Below are 26,131 nucleotides of genomic sequence, written 5' to 3'. Positions count from 1 at the left end.
TTTGATCAGGGTGATAAGGTCTCCAGTGCAAGAATTTCGCCCCTGTTTCAAGGCAAAACTGGAGTATGGGAGGCACAAAATATCAATGAGAAGAAATCTCACATCCCTCAAGGGACCCTCTGCCAAATTCGCAGGACATCCAAACATTCCTGAACCCCAAATCTGCTAAGAATGGGTCTTTACGCACCCACGCTCAAGTTGCTGGTTGAATAAAGAAAGAAATCTGCTAGCTGCGCTTTAAAAACATTTCCAGAATCTAAAAACCTCTCCTTACCACCCTAGTTTAAGCCACCAGTATCTCTTTGCCAACTGTGCTTGTTTTTGCTCTTGACCCCCTATAGTTCTACTTTCAAGCAGCACATAAATCAGATCACACCACTCATCTCCTCCAAAACCTACGATGGCTCCTGTCTCACTCGAAGTGAAGGGCAGTCTCTGCAATGGTCGGTCCCCCAGGCCCTCCATGATCTGGACCTCCACGACCCCTTTGGACTCATGCCCTACGACCTGCCCCAGCTCGTTCTGCTCCAACCACGAGGCATTTCCTGTCCAGTGATCAGGTTAAGCACGCCCCCAACATGTGGGCCTTCACACTGACTATTTACGATGCCCAGACAGCAAAGCTGACTCCCTTACCTTCTTCAGACCTTTGCTCCAATGTCTTCTGCACTCTACTGCCAATCACAAAAACAGCTCCCGCCATCCCAAGCCTTCCTGCCTCTTTAGTAGTTCCATACACCCTTACACCACTGTTTCTCATAACGTGTTTCATGTCTAAGTATACAATATTTACTTATTGTTTGTTTGCTTGTTTGCTTATAGTTGGCCTCCCACTACTATAATAAAACCTGCATGCAGGCAGGGTCCATTGGTTTTGCTTTCTAATTTTTAAGCACTTACAGCAATACCTGGTGCATGGTAAGAGCTCAATAAATATATTTTTAAAGATTTTATTTATTTATTTTTTTAGAGAAGGGATTGGAGGGAGAAAGAGAAGGAGAGACACATCAATGTGTGGTTGCCTCTTGCGCGCTCCCTACTGGGGATCTGGCCCACAACCCACGCATGTGCCCTGACTGGGAAATCGAACTGGCGACCCTTTGGTTCGCAGGCTGGCAGTCAAATCCACTGAGACACACCAGTGTCTCAATAAATAGTTCTGAATAAACAAATCCCCATATCTTAGAGTAGCAGCATATCCTAACACTTCTTTTTAACTCTCAAGGGCCATGCATGAAAACTGAACCAGTTAAAGAAGACTGAACAACTGTGCTTGACAGCCTTTGTCTTTCTAAGCTCACAACAAGCCATCCCCAGTGTTTCTGCCTTTACTTCTAGAGTCTATCCAAGCCCTCCATGGGGCTCGAGTGTCCTGTCAACATCTGTGAGCTTTCTTCCTATATCCACACTTCTTGTCACCCTCTCGGCTACCAAGAACACATACCCACCTTAACCAGAGCATCTGTACTATCATTAGTTTAGATGAGAGAACTCAAATGATGTGGATCTGACTTCTTTCCTTCCTTCACTTTCTTTTTTCCTTCCACCTTCTTTTTCTCCTTATTCCCTTCCCTCACTCCTTCTGTCTCTTCCCTCCTTTTATGGAATCTTAAGCTGGCGTGGCTTAAGATGGAATTAGAACCCAGGACATTTTCCTATGACTTGGGCATGACAGGCCTCAGTAATCTACTGTATTTTGCTGAAATTCACCCTTTCTCTGCTCAACATAGTACCCAAGAAGGAGACACATGACAGGTGGTATGGAATAGTGGTTAACAGCATAGGTCGTGAGCTACTTTGCTTGGGTTCAAGTCCTTGCTCCACTAATACTGGCTGTATCGACTTTGTCAAGTTACTTTCTATATCTCCAGTTTCTTCATATGCAAAATGGGGGTAATAATTTTAGATACTGAATAGAGTTATGGGGAAGATTAAATGAGTTAACACCGGTACATTATTAAAAGAGTGCCTAAGCGCTGTATGAAAGTTGATTCCCATCACCTTTTGGGTAAAGCCCAGTTGCAATCATTATTCCAAGTCACGCTCTCATTGTGTCCTAAAAATTTACCTTCATCAATGTCAACAGGATTTCTGTTGGCAGGGGCTGAATGAACAGTTCAGATGTCATTCTTTCTTTCAAAATTGTCCCAGGTTGGGTTTCCCTGGAAACAGATCCTAACAGCAGAATGTACGTGGAAGTGATTTACTCAGAAATGACCTTAGGAAGCACTGGTAAGGGAATAGGGGAGTCTAGAGTAGAAACCAGGAGACAGTATATATAATACAAAGGTTTCTACTGCGTACAATGGGGTCTCGGTCCTGACCCTGCAGGTCTCGATGGGGAACTTCAGGCCAGACTGTACATGCCTCAGATTTACTCCAACTGAGGATGTGAATGAGCAATGTTTTTTTATCTACTGAAAGCCATCTTTCACTGGTTGAGCTTTGTGGAGGGATGCGGAGAGGCACAGCCTAAATGCCCAGAAACTTACGGGCTTTGGGGACCAGAGAGAGCCCAAAAGCAAAGAGTCCCAGGAATGTGTAGTGAGCTGCTGCTAGTCAGGGTGCTGGGAGTGCTCAGGGAGGAGGCGGGGTGTGGGGCCCCAGGAGCATCTCTCATTTTCTGATGGAGCTGAAGCTTTTAGCAAAATCAGGTACATGGCGGCATTAAGATAAATCCTTTCCACTGGGCCCCTTTAATGAATCATTTCTGCTTTTATGACAAGAATTGAAATGTTTGAAGTTCTCAGGGGAACAACTTCTGGAAACTTAAACACTGTGATGGTAAACTACCTATATTTATACTTTATTATTTTTATTTTTAATTTTTAGTTGCATAGGAATGCTTAACGTGAGAACTGCACCCATAAAAATATTTTAAGTGCACAATGCATTGCTGTTACTAGAGGCACAGCGTTGTACAGCAGATCCGTAGAACATATTTATCTTGCGTAACTGACACTTTATGCTATTGAACAGCTACTCCTTCCACACCTCACCCCAGGCCCGGGGAGCCACCCTCCCGCTCTCTTTTCTTATGATCATACTTTCATACGAAACACTTTAAAACAAGATGAGATGATGTGGCATAGTAACTCTATTTTATTGGCAATTGGCTTCTTCTTAAAAATAAAGTGCAGGTTATTTCGAATAGTGATTGAAACTTTCAAAAACTAATTCTTTCAAAATTATAGTACTACCATTTATGTAATGAGTGTAATTAACTTTTTACATATAAACAATCGCAATCAATTGATTCACAATGCTGATATTGGCCTTGCTGTAAGAATAAATATCACTTAGGTATACGTTACTCATTCATCGCTAGCTGTGCCTTAGCTAGTTAGTGTACTAGCTAGTAAATGCAGACTCCCATGTGTAAGTAGGTGTTCATCTGCTTAGTCCTTGTCAAAATGAGCAGGGAGCTTCCCAATTCAATACATCTATGAAAATCACGTGTTGTATTAATTATATTTTATTCAGAAAGTGATTAGTTTAACTTATCACACGTTATTTGTGTTGTATTGCACTTGCCAGAAATACATATGTTAAACAACAGCAATACCTACTACACTCCCATAATTTGATTCATGCAAATCTGTCAGGAATAAAAATCAACCACAATTTAATTTCAAACCTTCCCAACCAGCAGCTGTACGATTTATGCATTCCTTTTCTATTTTTACTACGGGATAATGACAAAGATGAATGCCTTGAAGAGGAAATACATATTCATTGAAAAGACTGAGATCAAAACGATCCCCCCTCAAAAAGCCCACAAAGGTAGGAAGCCCATTTGCTTGCCGCAGGAGATTTGTTGGGAATGAGATGGAATTATGCCCAAAACTACATCTAATGAGGGTTCAATTATCCAGTTAAATTAAACCTGCAGTCCCTTTTCACAGACCGCAGTAATCAATATCATCGCGATTGGTGTCAGCTATAATATTATGAAATATATCTGGGAGACCAAATGATTAACTCTGAGTGTAGCCAGGGACCCATCATTCTGAGTGTGCCACGTTAAGATGTATGAAAACAAAGATATTCAATTGGCAACTTAATAAGTTTAGGGTCACTGCTCTTCTGACCCGTATGTCCGTGAACATGGAAAAGAATGAATATTAGCTCATTAGCCACGATTTACATGTTGGATGACAATGATCAACTTACAAACTGTGCTGTCATGAGAAATCAGTTATTGTGAATAATGAGAGGAGTGCTGGCGTGGCTCCTTTATCAATTGATTGGGTTTCTTTCCTTCACTGTTCTCATCAGCCATTTGACTTTTACTTCAAAGAGAATAAGAAATAGCACGATACTAAAATGGATGGAGTGGTTCCAGAGAGAGCTATGCGTCTCTCATTTTATGTCAGTGTGTAAGTTTATAGCTCAGTTGATATAATGTAAGATATAAAATTCAAGTCACTCAGATAGTGCAACTCTGTTCTCCAAAACAAACAAAGAGCTTTATCTATTTGTATACTTATGCAGATAAATGTGTGATATGGAATGAGCTTTCAAAAAATCATTTAAAGCATAAAAATACTTCGGCTAATAGGTGCTGCTGAGAGCAAACTTATCTTCCGTTTATAATTTTATGCTATTTGCATTAGAAAATACCAAGCTCTGGCTACACTATGATATTTCATTTTGAGTGAAAAGTGTATGATCACAGAAATTATCTTGAGCCACACATTATTATGGACATTTCCTTGATGCTATATTCATTTATCTTCAGATAATTCCCTCTAAAACTCAAAGTCTATTCCCTTATCATGTTTTGCCTTACTTTGGAATTCAGAACTTGTAGTTAGTGCTTTGAAAAAGGGTGGATTTGGTCGGTAGCCTTTGGTAATTTTAAACGAAATAATTTTTCGCTTTCCATTCAATTAGATTTCCTATTAGTGTAGTATTGATACACTAATTTGAAACTGAATACATATATTTAAGTGGAAAATATAAAAATAAAACAATATACAGTAGATATAATCTAAAACCTCATCTAATTTCCCTTTTTATAAGAGAAGACAGGAAAGGAAGATATCAGCTTGTTTTTTCACACGTCCTTTCTGCCTTGAATGAATGTACGTCAAATCATTATTTTTGTGCAGTCCTTTGTTTTAGGAGGTCTCTCAACATTAAAATACTAAAAAAATACCTCTCTGAACTTATGTTTCTCTTTCTGCCCCACATTTCTAAAGCTAACCATCCTAAAAGTGTTTTAAGAATCCCATGTGTAAGTCAAAATGCCTTCACTTTACACACTTAAGTCAATTGTGTTGGTACCGCCTATGATCAATGTGATCGCCCTGTAAAATCTAAATGAAAGTGCTTTGCTTTTACCTTCAGAGACTCCTCTTGTTTAAAGAGATCTTCACAATCTTTAGCACAGAGGTCAGGAGCATTGAGGAGTTGTTCCACTTCAGATAGAGCTTGAGAGACATGAGTGATCTCAGTCAGATAAGTAGAAGGCACATAAGAAATTTCCAAAGGCATGTCCTCGGTCATCACCTTCACTGATTCTTCACGGACCGTGTGCTGGTATAGATATACAAAAGAACAATGCTTTTAGCTTCCTAATAATGAAAAGACCCCTCTTGAGTTTATTATATAGAGTCCAGTTTATAGCTGACAGAGGGCTGAAAGTGGATAAAAATGCACGATAAGTCTAGTAAAATGGTTATTATTTATATACCCTCCTCTTCCAAAAGTGTTAGGACCTTTTATAATAAGAGATGCATACACATTAGTACCATGCATATAAGAATGAAAGACCAAGACCCATAAGGTCATGAGAAGGGTAATTTTACCCTGAGAAAAGTATAATTTTCAAAAATGGTATGTAGAATGTTAACTTTAAGGCTCCTTGAAAACTCGGTGTGCGGCAGGACAGTTGGGGGTGTGGTGTACATCTGTGGTATTCATACAAAGGGAACCTTTCCTATGTCTTTTCTCCTAATCTGTTTTCTGTTTTAAGATTTTTTTAAATTTAGTTTTAGACAGAGGGGAAGAGAGGGGGGAAAAGAGAGAGAAACATCAATGTGTGGTTGCCTCGCACATGCCCCCTACTGGGGACCTGGCCCGCAACCCAGGTATGTGCCCTGACTGGGAATCAAACCAGCAACCCTTTGGTTCTCAGGCCAGCACTCAATCCACTGAGCCACACCAGCTAGGGCCCTTCCCCCCAATCTTGATTAAAGTATTGAATACAAGAGGGGCAAAGTGTTTTTGGATGGTATGTACTTAACTATTAAGCATCCCTCTCCTCCAAATTTTACACATCAGGTCCTCTCTTTGATGCTAGTTTATTAGTAAGTTTAGATGCTAATTAAGGAACTAGGTGATTAGGACGGGGAGGAGGGTTCATATTGTAATAAGAACTCCAGAAATCCTGAACATCTAAGGGAGCAGCATCCTCTCCCGCGCCTGTGTTTTCCTACCTGGCACTCAAGGGCTAGATGTGACGGACACCTGGAGCTCAGCGTCCCTTGGGACCCAGCCAGATGTGCCCCTTTCCCTATTCCTTATAAGAGGAAGAAATAGACTCTATGTGATGTGCAAATTAAAAAAAGATAGATGGCCTCTGCTCTGTGTACAGTATTGGGGGGGGGGAATAGGTTTACAGTGGTGAGTACGCGAAACAGTGTTTATTCTTATATTATTTATTTATCATTGTATTATTTTCCCTACAAACAGCTCGAAACCTACTTTTGTCCTAGCTCTGTATAAACAGCAAAACTCTTGTAACTGAAGTTAAGTTGCCCAGTACCTTTGCTTTGAATTGATCACCTGCCAGCTGCCTGTTGATGGGGCCAGCTGAGGGGTTCAGTATGTGTCTGGCGGAGCTGCGGTGATAGGCACGCTAACTCAGCTATTTAGTACTGCCCAGCCTTTATGACAAGAACATCCTTATCCTGGCAGAGGTGTAACTAAATGGAGTTTAGGATCCCGGACTGAAGCCACACAACGCTGAAGGCAATGATAAGCAGGTCCATTTGCGCATTCTTTTTAATTTCTCATGGCCAGGATTCTTGTACTTAATCCTTACATAATATAAAAATGACACAATTCTAATTTAGATGTCTCATCTACCTGTGGCACTGCAAATTCATAGAATTACACAAATTAGCTTAAATTATGTAATGATACCTTTTACAAAGTTCGGTTTAATGTGCATGTCATAACCGAATACCTAACACGCATTCCTTCATAATTAATGGAATGATCATCTACATGCACTTCTAATTTTCCATTTAAAAGAATATTAGACTTTGAGGCTAGAATTTGATGAGGTCACTTCATCAGTTTAGCCATAGATTTTTCCAGTTCTTCTTTTCAAATCAACCACTTCACCAGTTTAAAAGAAAAATAAACCAGCAGGCTATTTGAATTTGCTATTTTCACTGACACATTAGGCTTAACAACAAGCAGTAGACTTGACAACACAAGTCAAGCACATTTGCTGTGAGTTTCATACATCCCATCAGACCGCTGACTCTTGTTCTTAATAAAAATTTCCAAGTGAATAAATTTGTCTTTCTTATTTGCATCACTTGCTACAATTCTAGAGGGATAGTTCTACATTATCTGAAACAAGATATTTTCTACATAATTTTTATAAAATGGTGCAATTACCTTTCTTTGTAATTGTATGCATGTTATACCTGCAAGTTTCTATGGAGCAGTGGTTTTTGTTGTTAGGGACGGAGTTGGGTAAAAGACCAGGACTAGTTTCTCTCTCGTATGTATGCATGTACGATGCATGTAGGTATGTATACTGTATGCATGTATTTTTATTTAACCTAAAAGAGTTGTTTTACAATGATGCATGTCTTCAAAATATTCAGAGATCATCTGAGTCTCATTTCTAAAGATTAGTATTTCAAAAGATTTTGATATCCATTACCTTTTTATCTTAAAATGAAAATGAGTCTAAGTTCTTTATATCTCCTTTCTGTTTCTCTTTTGACACGTGGTTTCCTAGACCTTCATTACCTGTGTAATTCATATTGTTGCCTCATATATAATAAGTCTGAATTATAGATAGCAAACAACTTAATTGAACTGCTAAATAATAAAAATAGGCAGTAAAATTCACATATGACTACTGCCGTGTATTTTATTTCCTGAAACACAGCTTAAAACTCAAATCTGCAATTCTTCAGTGCTTGTGGATAGTTTTTTGTTCTACATAAGTAAGTTTAACATAAAAATGCGATTTATTTAAATAATAATTCATTTTCACCATACAGGTTTGAAGATTGGAGTCATGTGTCTTAGAAATAAGATCTAACATCAGCTTCAGGCCTAAACCAGCGCTCTGAGAAGCCAGAGCTTCTGGCTTCTCTTTTATTGGGTTTTTCACTACTTGACAACAATGTGTCTGTCATAGATTATTACTTATTGATTCACATACTTCCTTTCCTCCTCAGAAATAGTCCTCAGTTCATTAAGAGAAAACACATGTTTGCCTACATTTTCATGGAAATCTCTTTTAGGAGAATGTTATGGCATCTATTTAAATTTGGAATTTTTCAAATAATTTGAAATTTTCTATCTGGTTCTGAACATTGATTTTGCTTTCCTTTTCTTTAAAGATGAAGTCCTTACTAACCTGATTATAATAGCCTTCAAAAAATCATTAGTCTTTGTACTGCAGCTACGGTATGTTCTATCAATATGCAGAGTGTGATTATTTTCAACATTATCATACAGAAGAAGTCTTAGAGTAGTTGGTATCACTCCATGGAAATTAGTGGACTACGTCTGCCCCCTCCTATTCACCATGTGCTCAGACATGGCATGATGAGATTCTCCAACCCAATTACAAATAGTACAAGTGTTCCAGTTGATAAAAGCAATCAAAGAAGTAGAAAGGTATATTCTATCACGTTAGAAAAGATCTGAATGATACAAGAAATGGCAGCATTTGCTACCCTAAGCTACTGATAATCTTCTATTTTTTTTTTCTTGTGCAAAATAAATTTAATTAGAATGCCTACAATTCTTAAATGCCTTCTGGTTACAATTATCTGTGGGCACTGACTCAGATGTATTTTGTAAGTTGAATTCTAAGAGGTTGATATCACACGTTTAAAGCACTTACTGAAGACTGATCTAGTGGGGGACTCAGCTCCCCCGTCATCCGGATACATAGTGCCCCATCATCATAGATGTGACAAGTTAAGTGGTGTGTAACACAGGACAAATCCTGTGAACTTGTATGAAAAAACAGAAATACTTCAAAATAACTCTTTGACAAAATTGGAAAAATGTCAATTCATTTTCGAGAAAACCCAGTTTTATATATTTTGAATATTCTCACTTATTATAAAGTTCTAATTGATTGTATAGACAGACGTATTATATATAAATTTATTTTTTATAGAGAGTGATTTACTACAATTTTCATATCTAGGAAACCGCTAAAATTTTCATCAAGAGAGTCAGAGATTTGGAGATCTAGTGTACTATCTACTCCTTAAAATAAATCCTTCCGCTCAGCTCTTCCCCTTTGGTTTTGTCCATGAGTCCTTGCTATATGTTGAGGGAGGGAAGGAGGGAGGGGACAAGGAAAAGTGGTGGGGGGTAGGCAGAGACAAATGTATTTGAAAAAATAAATTAAAATAAATAAATAAAATCTTGAAAAAAACAAAACAAAATTGTAATAACTCTCTATTACGTATAAAATAAAATCAGAATTTGGCTTAAAAAAATAAAATAAATCCTTCCTTTTGACAGCCATGCAGGTCCATAATGTGTAAACTATATCTACTGAATGACTTTCAGTTTGCTTTAATAAAAATTTCAGAGAGTTACTTAAAAATGGCATAATTGGAAGTACCACGTTCATATTCTCTTCTTTATGCAAAATCCATGCACTCGTATTCAGATTTTTACATTTTTCATTTGAATTTCATTAACTCTGCCTTGAATAATGATATCCTGAATTCTGATATGTACAAATCCTGTCTAACCTTTCAAAAATCAACTTGCTTTTGTTAATGTTCTTCGCCACCTTTTATCATTATAGATATTCACGCACCGTTAGCAATAAGTGCCATAGCCATACTAATTCATTTTATTTCTCTCTGTTCACAGTCCTTTCTAATGATATGTACCCAAAAGAATACACTCTCCTCATTTTCTGGGAATGAAAATCAGGAGATGTGGAAGAGAGTCCCAAAGAACCTGTTTTTATTAAGAAATGAAAGGCTCAATTGCTGCTTAAAATAGATCATTAGGGGACAAAACTAGGGTTTGCAACACCTAAAGTTGAGTTAGAAACAGCTTTGAGATTTTGAGCTATGTGAGTAGACCTAGATATCACTCATCAAGTTTTAAAAAATGACTTTGGTTTCTCTGAAACTTGAATGATCACACTCTTTTTATTACTTAACATTTGTTTCTTGAGGGGCTGCATAGCTGCCTGAGGCGAAGGCAATCCTGTTTTGAAACAAATGGTGCATTCTACCTAAGTTTTTAAAACACCGTGTTTTCTTCCATGATTTAAGCAACTTCTTTCTCCTCTATAGAAAAGTTTTAATGGCTTGTGGTTACTGGTACATTTATGAGTTATGAGGTCAAAGAAGCTGAAGACAGAAAATAGGCTATCTGCCACATTATTCTAATACATTCCTTTAAAATACCTACATACCTAGTATAAATATGGTATATAGAAGATAGGACAATGTCTTCAAAGTCACACAAACAAAAAATAGACTAAAATCGGGACAACACGAATACAGTGACGGAGCCTTTTAAAATCCTGTTGATGTTAATAAAGCAAAAGATGTTCCAAACCTTCAAAACACAACCAGATTATTTATTAATGGCTTGAAGCGAGCCATGGTATGAAAATGTATTAACTTATATCTGATTATCTTTCCTCAAAAGGACATTCTTAAATACTATAGATTTTTTAAAATAATACAATGGCATACAAATCCTAAATAGGATTACAGGCTTTCTGTGGGTTCTGATGGCTCATAAGTGACATGGGAGTGGGAAGGATTTCAGTTTTCTGACACAGGTAGAGCTAGTCGCAGAAGTCTTCAGAGAAAGACAATTACGTTTTCTCCTAGAGATCGCTACAGTAAGAAGGACATTTAACCTCTTTTTATTTATTTCTCCTTGATTATTTCAAGAAATTATAAGCCTAAAAGGCAAGTCAAATAAGCCAATTTGGCACCAAAAAAATATATACTGTGTTAACCCATACAGAGAGAAAAGATTCAATTAATAAAGCGTACAAAAAACAAGATTATGACACACGTGAGCTAGGGACTGGCTTTGCTTTTCCTGCCCCCTGTTTTGCAGGCATATAAATGACATGGCAGCACAAGAGTTGCGACAGTACTCAGCTTTATGTGCTCTTAATTAAGTTGCTGGTCAAAAGACCCTGAATAATCACCTTAATGAGTCCAAACGGACTAGTTATGATCTCCCATAGAGAAAAGAGTGGTGGGATAGTGTTTCCTCTTAGGTGTGCTCCCTCCCTTACTGCATCGTCTAGGAAATGGCCTATGCCAAGCTATGAAACAAAAAAGGGATCAACTCTCGAATGACACTGATGGATGGACAAACTGTATTAGCTTATAATCTACCTTTTGCTTAAAAAGAACAAAACACGAAATACATAAAACGATCAGAGTCAAATACTGCAGGAAAGCCTCTCGTACAGTCCTATGATTTCCTTTCGAAAACTGGAATGAATTTGTGGAGCAGGGCAGGCTGTCAGTGAGAGAGATTTGCAGGCGGAGCTGGATTTGCCAGCATTGAAGGGCGTCCCCCTCCAAAGAGGCCTGGTATGCGTAGTGTCCTGTGTAAAGTTTCCGGCTGCTCCCGCTCACTGATCTGCCTCACCTTGATTCTTCCCTTCCATGCCACCACGTTTACCCAATTCCTCCGGGCCAAGCTAAGTTACCATCTAATTACACTGATAAACTGAATCTCAATTATGTGTTAATGGCTTATAGTGGTTTAAAGTGTTATCCTTCAGAGGATAACATCTGCATTTTAATAAGGATTTCTCAATGAATTCACATAAATTAGTGCCATGGTAGAACTCTAGTCACTAAGTATGGCTGTGAAAGAAGCGAGAGGAAAGGGCTGTGGACTCCCTCAAGGTGAGCACCGACAGATAAGGACCAGCATAGATGGTCTACCTTGCAGGGAATCACCTGTCAAGTAACGTGGTAATTTCATCAATAAGGTTATATACACCCTAGCTATCTTACAATGCAAAATAAATGCAGCGAAGACTCATGCGTACACAATAGCTGGCATAGAGTAGGTTATCAAAAAATACTTGTTGAGTAAATTAATGAAAAACTATCAGCTTAAAAGGATAATTTTAAAAATAGATATTTGGCCAGAATTGCCAGGATCTGCAGTAGCAATATGATTTCCATTTTGGAATTCCCAGAATTCAAACAGAACTCTTTGCTTCATTTCCGAATGTAATTAATTTTCATTGGTGTAGATTTCACAGGTATTTCTCATTTAACTATGTTGCATTTTTCCAATTTAATGCACACTAGCTAAATGCCATTACACATATATATCTTTGCTCTTTGGCTGACTCTCAGATATTAATGTAATTCATTATAGGTGAACAAAGAAAGAAGCAATTATTTGGGGCATTTTTATACAGGTCACTTTAGAAGATATTAATTTCAGCCCCTCCATGGGGGTCCACAATGCCTGTTAGCAAATTGAAATGCCTGAGAAGACTTGCATTCAAGAAATCTTTCAAATCCATGCTAACTCTTCCCAAATTTTTCACATAAAAGTTTGAATGTATATATCTGGTATATATTTCTTGTTCCTACAACATCCCAATATATCAATTTGGGAATACACAGAAACTTTTTAACACATTCACATGTGAACATGAACGCACATATACATGCATGCATAATTTAATTTAATATGAAAATAAAATTAACACATGAAAAATATCTCAGAAAAATCCTCAAACCAAAGCAGATATTTAGTTAAGGTTTAGGCAATCAGTAACATGGCAGATTTTTAATTTTTTTTTTTTTTTTTGCAATTTTGAAGTGACCACTTCAATACTTCCAATGCATTCTAAATTGCTTTTGTTAAGCTGAAAAGTTTTCCTATTTCTTTGGCCTGGCGTATGAGGCTATCTTTATTTAAATGCTCTTAATCTGAAGGGGCACTAATAGCCTTGAAATACAAGAAAAATACTATTTATAAAACTATATAACCTAATTCCAAATAATATAATTTTGATAATTACCCCCAATTCTGTTCTCCTTTTAAATAGTCACAAGTATTTGATATGCCTACAATAAAGGGAAGTTACAAAATAGAAATATTGGAATTATTGGTAGATGGACATTAAACTATTAAAATTAACATCTTGATGAGCTTAGCAGGCATCTTTAAGGTAAAGTATATATTTTACAAAGTGAACCTATGTATGAAATATTTATAATAGGACACATAAGTTTATGTGTATATAGTTATGTGTATATGCACACATAGCAAAGATAGAGAGATAGCTACACATATAAAGAGCAGCTGGTAGTATTTTCTGATCAGGAAGCTAATGTGCTCTATGCCATTAAGGGTTACACACATTTAGTAGATGAGAGAATAATGATTTTTAACATAATTTTCTTTAGGAATAAAGTGTCAAAATAATTAAATTATCTATGCTAAGTATAAATGAAATCAAATAAATAGTAACAACCACAAATAATCTCTCTCTCTCTCTCTCTCTCTCATTCTGTCATTTGCCCTGCCCTGCGCGCAATTGTTTCTCAGGGCCAAGTGTTCCTATATCCTTAAAGAGAGCCCCTTTTTTGGATCCCTCTTCCAGGCTAGAGCTATTATTTCATGTTTTTGTCATTTATTCTTTTTCCTTTTCCTCTTGCCTTTTAATCTCCTGGGGGCAGAAAAACAAAATCATGTAATTGATTAGCACTATCTCTAAAATCAAGAGTGAATTTCTTTTTAAACCTCCAAAAAGAGGACCTGAATAGCCCTGTCCTTAAGAACTTTCAGTGAGCTTTGGGCTTCATGAACTTGACCAAATCAATGCAGAAATCCCCCCGCCTTTTGTTCTACCCCTTTTCGGGTTGTTGGCTGGGCCACATCATTCACAATGTCCGTGCAGCCTCCAAATGAACGAGGTATGGCTCTGTGTATAGAAACTGTTGTGCTTAATGATATTTTTCTAAAATTATATGCTTTGGCAAGTTATAAATAAGTTTGCAAATATGACAGTACCGAACAAAACCATTTTTTTTTCTTATCAAAAATTATGCTCAATTCTTAGGATTTGGTAAGTTTAAGGACACCTTGGGCTTACTGTGCTCCACTTTACAATCAAGATAATTTCTCCTGAAATAGCCTGCTCTCTGTGAATGTTCCAAAAAATAATTATCATTGTATTTTGCCAGGGCAAGAATTCTAATATGAAACTGCACTGTTCTGGCCAGCAAATTTTCCCATTTTAAACCTAAGAAATCCTATTCACACACTCACTTCTACATTTGTCTTATATATTTTATTTTATTTTTTAAATTTTTTCCTTTCATCCAATGATATGTGTTTTAAAATTAATTTTAGAGAGAGGAAAGCGGGGAGAGAGAGAAACAGAGAAACACCCATCAGTTGCCTCCCACAACCTAGGGGAGTGCTCTCCGGGGAACTGAACCTATAACCTTTCAGTGTTGACGCTTCAGTTGGATGATGCTCTAGCCAACTTAGCAACTTGGCCAAGGCCTGTTTCAAAAGGATAACTCATTGAGGCCTTAACAGACCTTCTACTTCCAAAACCTCTTTTGTAAAAGCAGCTACAAAAGAAGTAAAGTTTTGCCAGATGAAAAGAACTTTATTAATTTTCCACTTCTCAAAGCTTTTCAGAACACTGATTTAATGTGCCTACTTTCTGTATCCAGACCATTATTTTTGAAATTATAAGAATTAACTAAAAGCATGAATGTAAAAGCATTCTGTAAATTACAGAGCTAAGTGAAATATTTGTCATGGCTTTTTATGTGGAAATGAAGAACATAAGGAAGCCACACATATTAACGTAAATTTCCAATTTGGCATCTTCATGTTTTCAGTTTTCCATTTTGATAAAGCACAGGAACGGTAATGCTTTTCTTCTAACATGCACTGATTTGTTTTATTTTCTGGATTCCAAAGAGCACTACCAAAGGATGCTATTATGGAGTCTCTATGTCTATAAAACGAACAAAAAAAGGATTTAAATCTGGAGGATGAAAATATCTATAAACAAGCAAATGTTGTTTCGTTACATTTATTACACATAAGTATATGTATTGAAAATATATTAGGCAGGTGTTGTGATGCCCTAAATCCACTCTTTTTGCATATTCATTCTTGTATTTGTTTTTCACACCTGACAGGAAAAAGTGCAGGCTCTTACTTCAGGAGGGAATGCTTGTGGGGCCAGTAGTTACAGTCTGGGAGGCCATACAAATGGGAGGTCAGTCAGCTTGGGTTTCCGAGCTTTCCCTCCCTCATTCTCAAAACTTCAGGGAACCAGCATAGAAACCTGACAGGAACGGTGTCCCTTCATGTGAATACATTTTTCCAGATGGATGGTGCCAAAGCTTTTTATTTCATATGTCAGTAAAATGCTACCAAAAATGGCGGGGAGCCTCACCAAATTCCAACCTTTACTTTTTTTCCTGTAAAGGACATTGTAACGACATAACAATAAAACAGCAAGAAAGAAAAAAAGAGGAAAGAAAGGCTATTTTATGACCACCTCCAGCCACACCAATGGCAGAAAGCCATGCTTTCAGGAGAAAGGATGATTGTTCTACAAATTCAGCTCTACGAAAAGCACGATATATTTGCTCTTATTTTTTCCTTTTTGCATGGATGAGTGAAAACCATCATATACTGGTAGACCTGCATTGAAACCCTACTTTTTGTAAGAATACAGAAGAATTAATTCTGAACTGCAGAGAATTCCACAAGAAGATGCTCCCTATTCACTCACTCACTCACGTAGAATAATTGTAGTGAACATCTACTCTATGGCAGAATCTATGTGTTGGGAAAATACTAGTTAACAAGACAAAGTCTCTGCCTTTATTGAGTCTACATGCTAATGGTAGAAGAGAGATTATAAACAAGTAAACAAATAAACATTACATTTTTCAGATCGTGGTTAAGTGCTATTAAGGGAAGTATTCTGGCTAATGTTACGGAACATGACGGAGGGGTAAATGGAATCTTGTGAACTACATCAGACAGGATGCTGAAGGATGTATTTGTTCTATATCCTGAAAGATGACAGGAGACCAGCAGGGAAAGACCCAGGAAGAAAGCCCCAAGACAAGGAATCCGCACTGCAAAGACTGAAGTGAAAGACATTTAGGCAGGTTTGAGGAAAGAGGAAGGCTTTGTGGCAGTTCATGAAAGAGTCTCTTTTGTACTAGGGAGGCCAATGAAGGAAAGGATCTAGATAACTCAAAAAAATTTTTCACATCAAAAACAGCCACCTATATCTAGAATGCAAGAACCTAAAACAGAGAGTAGAGGATATTATTCATATGTTTCATACATATTTATAAGTGCTTAGATATTAATCGGTACTAAATTTGAACATAGATCACAAAGGGAGTTTTAACATTATCGATTACTGTATTCATCGAATAATTCATTTACTTATATTTTGCCACCCAGAAATTCCATTAGTTAAGAATTTACTAGCTAGTATGGAAAACTATTTGCACAGGTCTCCTGGAAACTTTCTCAGTTACTTTATCCCGGCAATAAATGCCCATGCATTGCTACCCAGCTAAACAGCTAATAATCCCTCTAAATTACAAATTAATCTAAACATCTTAAACTTGTACAGACGTGAAGCCTTGGTTTTCATTTTATCCATGCACCTTTTATCCATGGATTAGCCACCACTAAATAAAACTTTCCTCTATTTTATAAGGGTTAAAGGAGTCATTTCATTTTTTAAAAATTGCTCATGATTACAGCCTATGGTCTTTTTTTGTGTATCTTATGTGTTAGTTTCCAAGATGGAGGAACTGACGTTTGAACACAGGCTAGGAAGAGATAATATTTAAGAAATCATGTGATAATCACCTGATTAGAAATTTTCAGTGAAACATTGGTTAATGCCTTAAAAGTGAGTCCATTGCTGTGTGAAAAGCAATATTAGATGCATTGTTAAATACACATTTTAGAACTACTGGTGCAATCATCTTGGACTTCCATTTAGTTCTCTACTACACAGCTGTCTATTATTTATTGAGTACTACCCTCGGAAGATTAGATAAAAGGGTAAAAACTATGGAATTTTTAAAACAGAATTAAGTTACATCATGAAGTGTCTATGAATAAAGGCATTCATATTATTAAAAATAAAACTAAATTTCAAACACGCTTTCAGGTTTCAAAAGCCATTGGCTCATAAAGGAGCGAAGAAATATCAGAAGACTTAGCAGATTCAAAGACACTGTAACTCTTTTTTTCTTTCCTGAAAATCCAAGTTGGGAAAGCTATACACTTGAATTAATTTTATTCATCTGTTCTAAGAATATGTTCCATACAATGAGAGTCTTAAGTAATCATTGAAGAATCAGAATGATTCACAGATGGTGCGAGTGTTTTAATTATTTATAACCAGTTGTTTCGTACATGCTCAGAAGGATATTTCCAACCCCACTGCAGAAGCCATTGAAGCTCCCTTCCAGCTGGCGTTCCATATTTTGAAAGCAAATTTAGATTGCGGAAAATGACACTTTTTATTGTTGTGTTGCAAATGGAGGTCAAATTGCTGTGTATAAATTCTCGTACTTTTTTCCTCCCCATTGTATGAGTTATATTTATCAAATATCACGTCTTTTGTGTGATTGCTATGGATTCACCAATGTTATTTTACGTTTTGTGTTGTCTGGCTCATAAGAGACGCTAGATAAATGTTTATTGAATGAAAGAAATACCAATTCAATGTATCCAAAATAAAAACTTGAGTTTCTATGTAGATTCCAAGTGGATGGAATTCCAATTTCACTGAACCTTTATCATTATTTGGAGATTTTCATTAAACACAAATAAAAAAGGGAAGATAGTAATATAATAAATCAGTGCCCCTACCAGAGCCAAAGAGATGAGAGCAACAAATCTCTTCAATAATTATATTTGTATCTTGATGTTGAAATCCTTACCATTAATTTCTATGGGAACTCAGGTGAGTTACCTGACAAATTTTATATTGTTTAGGTTGTTTTAACAATGAGAGACACTTTTTGTAAAGATCCACTCATGCATAGCTCTCTAGTCTCACAAAAACTGTATTACCTCACAGCAAAATAACTGCTATGCAGAATTATTTCTACTGGACTAAGATAAACTTTGCTTAATGTCCTTATTCACAATGAGAAGTAATAAATTGTTCCAAAATAATTCTATCAAATGTAATCATTTTTCAAGTACTGTCATTTCAAGGCAGAGAATATTAATTTTAGTGAAACAAGTTACTTTGATGCCAAAAAAGAGTTATATTTATTCTAATTTTAGAACTAAAATTACATAATAAAACTGCACATATCAGCAATGCATCAGAATCGATTTTATCTGTTTGTGAAATATATATAATTAGTATTTACCATCAGTATCTCCTGAACATTGTGCTAAATTTTCATTTAATAGCAAAATTTGACATAGTAATTACTATTAAAAGGTAACATTATTTTATGTCTATTTATATATTTGACACCAATTGAATTGTGACTGTAGTCCTTCACTGTACCTTTAATACAGGAGATGAACAACATACAGAAGTTTATATCTAACTATATAATACCTGTACATGTTATTATAAGTAGTGAGTCTAGTTTAATATATTTATATTATATTTTAATGTATTGGGCAATTTAGAGCCAGTCATTAGAGATACTATTTCCAAGGTGATATATAATATAAATCTTATGTATAAAATGATGAATTTATTTAAACTTACAAGAATATAAAATTGCAATTACATCTGATTTCATACACATTAAGAGCTTTGGACTGGACAGATCCAGAATAACCAAAGTACTGTGTTAATGTAGTTGCTTACTATCCTTTACTAATTCAATCGATATTCTTAAACCTCAGTTTCCAGTTTAGATAATTCATTTTATTTCAACAGTTTATATATTTTTCTCTCTCCACTTCAAACACTTCATTCTCTATTTTTATCAGGTTAATGGTTATTCCAAATTTAACATACATAATGAATTTTTGCATGGTCTTCTAACATTAAGAGAACCTTAAAATGATTTTGCTCATAACCGATTAACTAGTATATTCATTCACTTATTCAACAAATATATATATTGTGTACTTACTACTTGCTAGTCTGTTTTAGGTTCTGAGGGCATAGCAGTTAAAAAAAGAAAAGAAAAGAATACCTTCATTTTGGGAGCTTCCATCCTAGGGAAGGGGATAACACGGTGAAGATTGGAAATATTTGTAACTTTTCAGGTAGTGCATTTTATGGAGAAAAATAAATGGGGGAGAGGTTGACAGAGAAAAAGAGAGGGAAGGTAGAGAGGCAAAGATGGAGGAGGCCACAGAGACACCAGGAGGAGGCGGGGTTTAAGCACAGGGACACGTAATGCAAAGCGGCCATGCTGGACATGTTTAAGGAAAAGTGAGACGTCAGTGTTGGTGGAACAGAGTGAACAGGAGCTAAAATATTAAGAGTTAAGGCCAGAGAGACAATAAGGGGCCAGATCACATATCCCTTGAAATTCATATAAGGATCGTGCATTTCACTTTAAAATAGATGAGAATCTATCAGAGCGTCTTGATCCAATAAAGACACACACTGACTTTGTATTTTCAAATGCTATCTCTGCTTATTGTGTTGAGAACCGGTAAAGGAAAGCAAGGGTAGATTTTTGCCAGAAACTTTGAAAGGGGAGTGATACCACTGTAGTTTATGAAAGGAAAGGAGCCTGGTTAAAGTTGCGAGGCAGGATGAAAACAGCAAGGCAGGGAGTGTAGACAGAAAATGAAAAATGTCCGAGGACTGAGCACCGAGGCATTCCAACATTAGAAGAGAGGAGGTACCAGCAATACATACACTGGACAATTTTATGTACAACAAATGTTTCTTTCATCTCTTACGTCTGTTTTGCATTTTATTGGCTCATCGTTTTTCCTTATACCTTAAATCTTGCATCTGAGGGTCATTCTCCTTTTTCTTAAAAACCACCCCTGAGCTTCACACATACCATGGGTTACTATGAAGGCTTTAAAAATGTTTACCGGATTTCTTTTCACAAACATAGGAAAGACATATAACAATCACTAACTGAATAAACACCAACAGTGACTAACTCTAAGACAAAACAAGCAACAGCCCTGAGGACTCTTTGGAGAGAATCTCCTAGTAGTAAAGTCTCTCAGATATTTGTCTGTTCCAAGAGATATTTATTCAATGTCATTCTCCGAAGAACATGCAGCGGTGGGGTGGGGGAGGGGGTTGTTATACAATGGTTTATTATGCAGTAATAAAAAAGAACTCTTGCCATTTGCGACAACATGGATCAATTCTGGGGCTCTTATGCTAAGTGTGTAAGTCAGGCAGAGAAAGACAAATATCGTATGGTTTCACTTACATGTGAAAACCAAACAAATACAGACTCATAGAAAGAAAGATAAAAGGGATGTATACCTGAAGGGACAGAATAGGGGGATGAGTGAAAAGGGACAGGTGAATAGAGTCACTAATATTGTGGTAAGTTTATACGGTGACAGGCAATTACTAGAATTAATGTAGTGATCACACGGTAAGGTATAAAAATGTCGAATCACTATATTGTACACCTGAAACTAATATAACCAATGTAAGACTGTATACCAACTATACTTATTTTGTTTTTAAAAAGGGAGTTTCTGTGAATATACCATAATAGGTTGACAGGCAGTTTTTCTTTTATCACTTTTGAAAACATTATTTTAACACCATCTGGCTTCTATCACTGCTCGACAATCAGCTGTCACTGGTTGGGTCATTACTTTCCAGGTAATCTGTCTCTTTAGCTACATGTAAAATTTTCTCTTTTTAATTTGGCATTTTCTATATTTGACCTTCTCATACCCTTCCATACCCTTTCTTTTATATTTTTGATATTTTAGTCTCTTTTTATGCATTTTACATAATTAATTTTACGCATCTTCCAATTTCCTAATTCTCATTTCTGTCCCATCTAATCTGATGCTTCACTTGGTGTCCACTGAATTATTAATTTCAGTTATTACATTTCTCAATTTTTAGACGTTCTACTTGATTCTTTTTAAAACAAACTTCTTGATCATTAATTTTTATTGTCTCTTGTCTCTAATTCACACATTTGATGCAAACTTTTACTACTCTAGAAATATGAAACATATTTACTTTACATTCCATATCAGTTTAATTCACTATTTTGTCTTTGAGAGTTGGATCCTGCTGCTGGTTTCCTCACGTGAATTGCCATTTCAAGGCTAAACTCATGTTCTTAGAACTTTATCTGTTGCAATTACTTAAAGTCTAGATTTAAGCAGTGTTAGACCAAAATGTACTTGTATTTGCATCTTTAAGGTACATGGAACACAACCAACTGAGAAATATTTACATTTTTGGCTTTTGGTTTTTCAGGACACCCAGCAGTGTGAACTCTGGACACCAACTATTGTGCAAATTGTCCAGTGACTATCATAAAAATATTCTGGAACTTCTTTAGGCATTTTTGGTGCTTCATCATCTCTCTTAATTCTATAAGGAAGGAGTTATTAACTTTATCTTGAGGCTTAGTATTGAGTCAAAGTGAGTCAAAGCGTCCCAGATAATGAGACACTCAAGATATAAACCTAGGTTTTCTTACTCAGAGTATAAAAGTTATTATACATCAAAGGCTTTCTAACATGGGTGGAATCCACTTTATAGTGACCCGGTCTTAATTGTGCAATGGTAATACATAGAATTTTGGGATTTTTTGTTGATTAATTTATTATCAGAACTTTCAATTAAATACGCCATTCCTGTTGGCATATGTGCATACCCTGCTTCTTTTATAAGATATTTATGTATTCTTTATGTTTGGTAGATTAATTTTAATTCATCTTGGTTGGAATACCAATGTACTTATTCAATTTGTGGGCTCGTGTCTTCCTCAAGTTCTGAAAAATTTTTATCCATTATTCCTTAAATATTGTCTCAAGTATTCTCCTGGTTCTCTGTTTTTTAAATTATATTAGACAAAGTTTCTCAATTCTGTTCTCTCAGACTGTCCTTTATATTTTCTGTATTCTAAATTTTATGTGGTATATTCTGATAATTTCACCAAAATGACCTAATTTTCTTTTTTTAATTACTTAATTAGGCGTTTAAGACATCTAATTAGGTTTTTTTAATCTCCATGACTAGCTAATGGTTCCTCCAAGTTTGACTTGATTGTTTCCATCATAAATACCTGTGCATTTTCATAGTGTTTTATAGTTAATGTTTTATAATTTCATCTCTATAATTATTTTCCACATATTTACTTTAGAGTATCCTATAGTTTTCTGTAATTTTAAGTTCATGAGGTACTGATTCTCTTCATCATTGTTACATGGCTCTAAGTCACAATGCATTATTTCTTCACGTGCGTTGGACTCTTTTGTTGTGAAGTAATCTTCAGTGTTTGTGTGTCTGAGTCGCTCCCAGAAGACTGAGTTATTGTCTTATTCTCAGGGAGGGCTCCAAGGATTTTACCAATCTGGGGCCAATTTTATGTTAATTTCTCAGTTCAACAGTGTCGAACCTTGTGGTTAGTGTAAAAAAGTAGATCTCCCTCATTTAGATTTAATTTTCACATAAGATTGTATTTTCTCCAGCCACAAGCCCTGGCAGATGAATCGAGTTTGTGAGCAGGATTTATCTATTCCCCTTCTACCTGCCGAGGAAAAACATTGGAAGGTTCTGTTTTAGGCAGGGGTTTGATTCACATCTCGTGGCCACATGTTATGTTCGGCCACATATTTTCTTTCTACTAAAAGGTCTTTAAAACTTCCTCCTAACTGTTAGGCCTTCGATGCAGATCCAGTATCATATGAGATGATATGCTCATTTATGGTAACTGGGGAGAAGAGAGCTTTCATCACATTTGAGCTCAGCTATTTGTTTAAACGTTTATAAAAATTACGTTTTATTAGGAATCCCGATACATTGGAAATGAGGGATGAGGGACTCAGTCAGTTTGTCATCTTCCTGGAAGTTGATTCTAGCTGAACATACTCTATTTACTAAGCACTGATTCTATTATATAACTAGATACTAGAAAAGAATGCTACAGAGATGGCATAAATATTATGATCACAAACAATCTTAGAAAAACATAAAATCTTAACTTGTTTAATTTCTCTTTTAACTCTTGTGGTATGTTAATTACAAAATTGAACCTGAGAAAAGAAAAATTCTATGAGCAGCTATTTCCTTGGTTCATTTTCCTTAGCAACCATTATTAGTCTTTTATATTCACAACTCTGTTTACTAAAGAACATTCTGTCTCTGAAGAAGGAAGTTATTTACATACCCCAATCCTCCAAGGAGCTTGCATTGGCAGCTGACAATCTCTATTGACACTCCAAGGCAAAGAAAAAAATGTGTGGCAATTATGCAAAAAAAAAAAAAAAAAAGTTTCCCCCTTATTTAAGTTTCAAAATTAATTGATTACCATTATGTGATAGAAGAAAATACAATCCCCCCCAAAAATAAGTGACAGGCTATGAAATCTAAGTTCAGACATTATTTTGGCAGTCAGCTCTGTGATTATTTTTCTTGTACTTTCTGTTTCTTTAAAAAAGAAATCCAAAATAACAAAAGCATAATAATACTGTGATGCTTTTCCTTTTTTTTTTTTTTAAGTGAAAAACACTAGTTCTTCCCAAGCACTGAAACAGGAATCCTATCATGAAACTGAAATGAAATTTCCCCCTTTGTACAGCAGCTCTCCAGATGTGAAAGTCTGCAGAATCCATTCCGCTTGTAGAAATTCATAATCACATTTGCATATCAAAAGCCCTGAAAATTTCTAGAGTAAGGAGACTTGGCCTAATACAGTGTTTCTCAAACTTATTTGGACACTTGATTTTTTTTCTTTCTTTTAAATAATTCCCACAGTATTTTGGAAAGCACTGAGATCAAGTTTGGTATCTTACATGTGCCCTTGGATACAACTCATTAACTTAATTTTTCTTGCTCTAAAATGGCAATGAAAATACTACTTACATGTGGGAGGTTATTAGTTGGATCAAACTAGACATGTGAAAGCTTTGTGGATGTAAATTTCTATTCAAATTTAAACAATTTTTAAAAATTAGTGGAAAATGTTCACACTGTGAAATTGTTTTCATTTTACAAAATTATTCACTTAAAGACTGATTTATATAATGCATTTCTTATGGCATTTAAAATGAATCTAACTGAAAATTTTCTATCAGCTTTTCAAGAACTTGGTATATTTGGGAAATGTGTACTTCTCATGTTGTTAATATACTTTCTTCTAATTTAGTCTGAAACATACTGTCTTCTCATTTTGCAAAGGCAAAAGCTATCCTTTGCAAATACATCCCAGTAACCTTCCTCATCTTCACTCTTCACCGCCTCCAAGTTAGGTTTTAAGAACCTTCAATCTTTTCTAAGTATATACCCTTCCAAAAGTAACCGCAATAAAACCTGCTATCCTGAATAGCTGTCTTAAATTCCCAATTGGCAAGTATAATTACAAAGAGTATAAAATTATTTCTGAGAGAGAAAAAAATATACGTTAAGTACTAGCTGTCTAGATTATACATCAAAGTTCTACTAAATGTTCATTGTTCCTACATGGCAGGATGGCTTAGTTAAACACCTATGTAAATATCCAGGCCAAAAAAAAATGTATTTCATTAAGAAACAGTACGTGCAAAGGTCCTGAGATGGAAATGATCTTGCTGTGTTTAAGTAGAGGAGAACCTTTTATGCCTCTATGACAGGACAATGGCAAAAGGGTGATGAAGCTGGAGTAATAGCAATTAATAGGCAGGGGTCAGTTATATAGAATTAGGGGCTGCTGAACACAGGCGAGAGATGATTATCCTAGAGTCTAGGGTTTCCAAGATGCAGATGCGGAGGGGTGGTCCAATTAAAGACGCATATTGCAGGCAGAGGCAGGGGATTTGATATGAATTACATGGATAATATAAGAGAAGAGAGGAATCATGGATGATGCCTAGGTTTTTGACCTAAGTGAAAGGGCAGTGCGCACTCAAGGTGCTCTGTAAGAGCCAATTTATGGAGGGGAAGAAATCAATTACTCTTGACTTGACTACATTACATTTGAGATACTTGTTAGGCATCCAAAATAAGAAGTTGAATAAGAAGTTGTCAGCATGGTTTACCTGGAATTTGAAACTATAAGATATCCAGGGCAAGCAGAGTTGCATTAAGAAAAGGGACACTTAGTTCCCTTCTTCTAATGTTTTTATTGTTAGTCTTTTGAAAATTTTTCCTTGGATTTATTGGGGTGGCGTTGATCAATAACATTATATAGGTTTCAAGTGTACAATTCTCTAACACGTCATCTGTATTTTGCGCTGTGCTCACCATTCCAAGTCAAGTCTGTTTCTTTCTCCACTTATCCCCCCAACGTCTTTCCCTACCTCTCCCTGTGCCCTTTCCCTCTCTCTGGTAATCCCCATACTGTTGTCTGCGCCTATGAGTTTGGTTTTTTGTTTTTGTTTTTTTTGCTTATATAGCTCTGACCTGGACATAGTCCCCAAAGTGCACTGATTTTACACTTCTTAGCCTATTTTTGAAGCTTTATCTCTAAAATAGGAACAATTAATTCCTCGTTTTAAACTCAGGCATCAAACGTTAAGCACTATACAGTCCTGCCTACAATCTTGAGTCGCCGATGCTAACGCATGAGAATCAATCAGCCCCAAGAAGCCTAACATTTCTATCCAGAGAGAACAGAAAGGGACATTTAAGAGAAAGATGAGAGAAACAGAGAAGGGCGATGCAGAAGGAGGTAAGAAATTTTGAAGCCATGACCATCTCTGCTACACCAGGGCCATTGCAGCGTTATTG

The 26,131-nt window shown here is 36.1% G+C and overlaps 1 protein-coding gene across 2 annotated transcripts in view; it reads right to left on the bottom strand.

The window, feature by feature from the left end:
- DMD (dystrophin) overlaps positions 1–26,131 on the bottom strand; it is a 1,878,371-nt gene that overhangs the window by 1,096,546 nt on the left and 755,694 nt on the right. For both annotated transcript variants that reach the window (XM_054566574.1, XM_054566573.1), the window contains exon 42: positions 5,347–5,541. In XM_054566574.1, coding sequence (XP_054422549.1) covers positions 5,347–5,541 — 195 coding nt within the window. The remainder of the gene's footprint in view (positions 1–5,346; positions 5,542–26,131) is intronic.

The sequence above is a fragment of the Pteronotus mesoamericanus genome, unplaced genomic scaffold, assembly GCF_021234165.1.
Source record: "Pteronotus mesoamericanus isolate MK-2021 breed Mesoamerican mustached bat unplaced genomic scaffold, CSHL_Meso_final contig_173, whole genome shotgun sequence".
NCBI lineage: Eukaryota > Metazoa > Chordata > Mammalia > Chiroptera > Mormoopidae > Pteronotus > Pteronotus mesoamericanus.
This window is presented reverse-complemented; position numbering and strand designations above follow the sequence as displayed.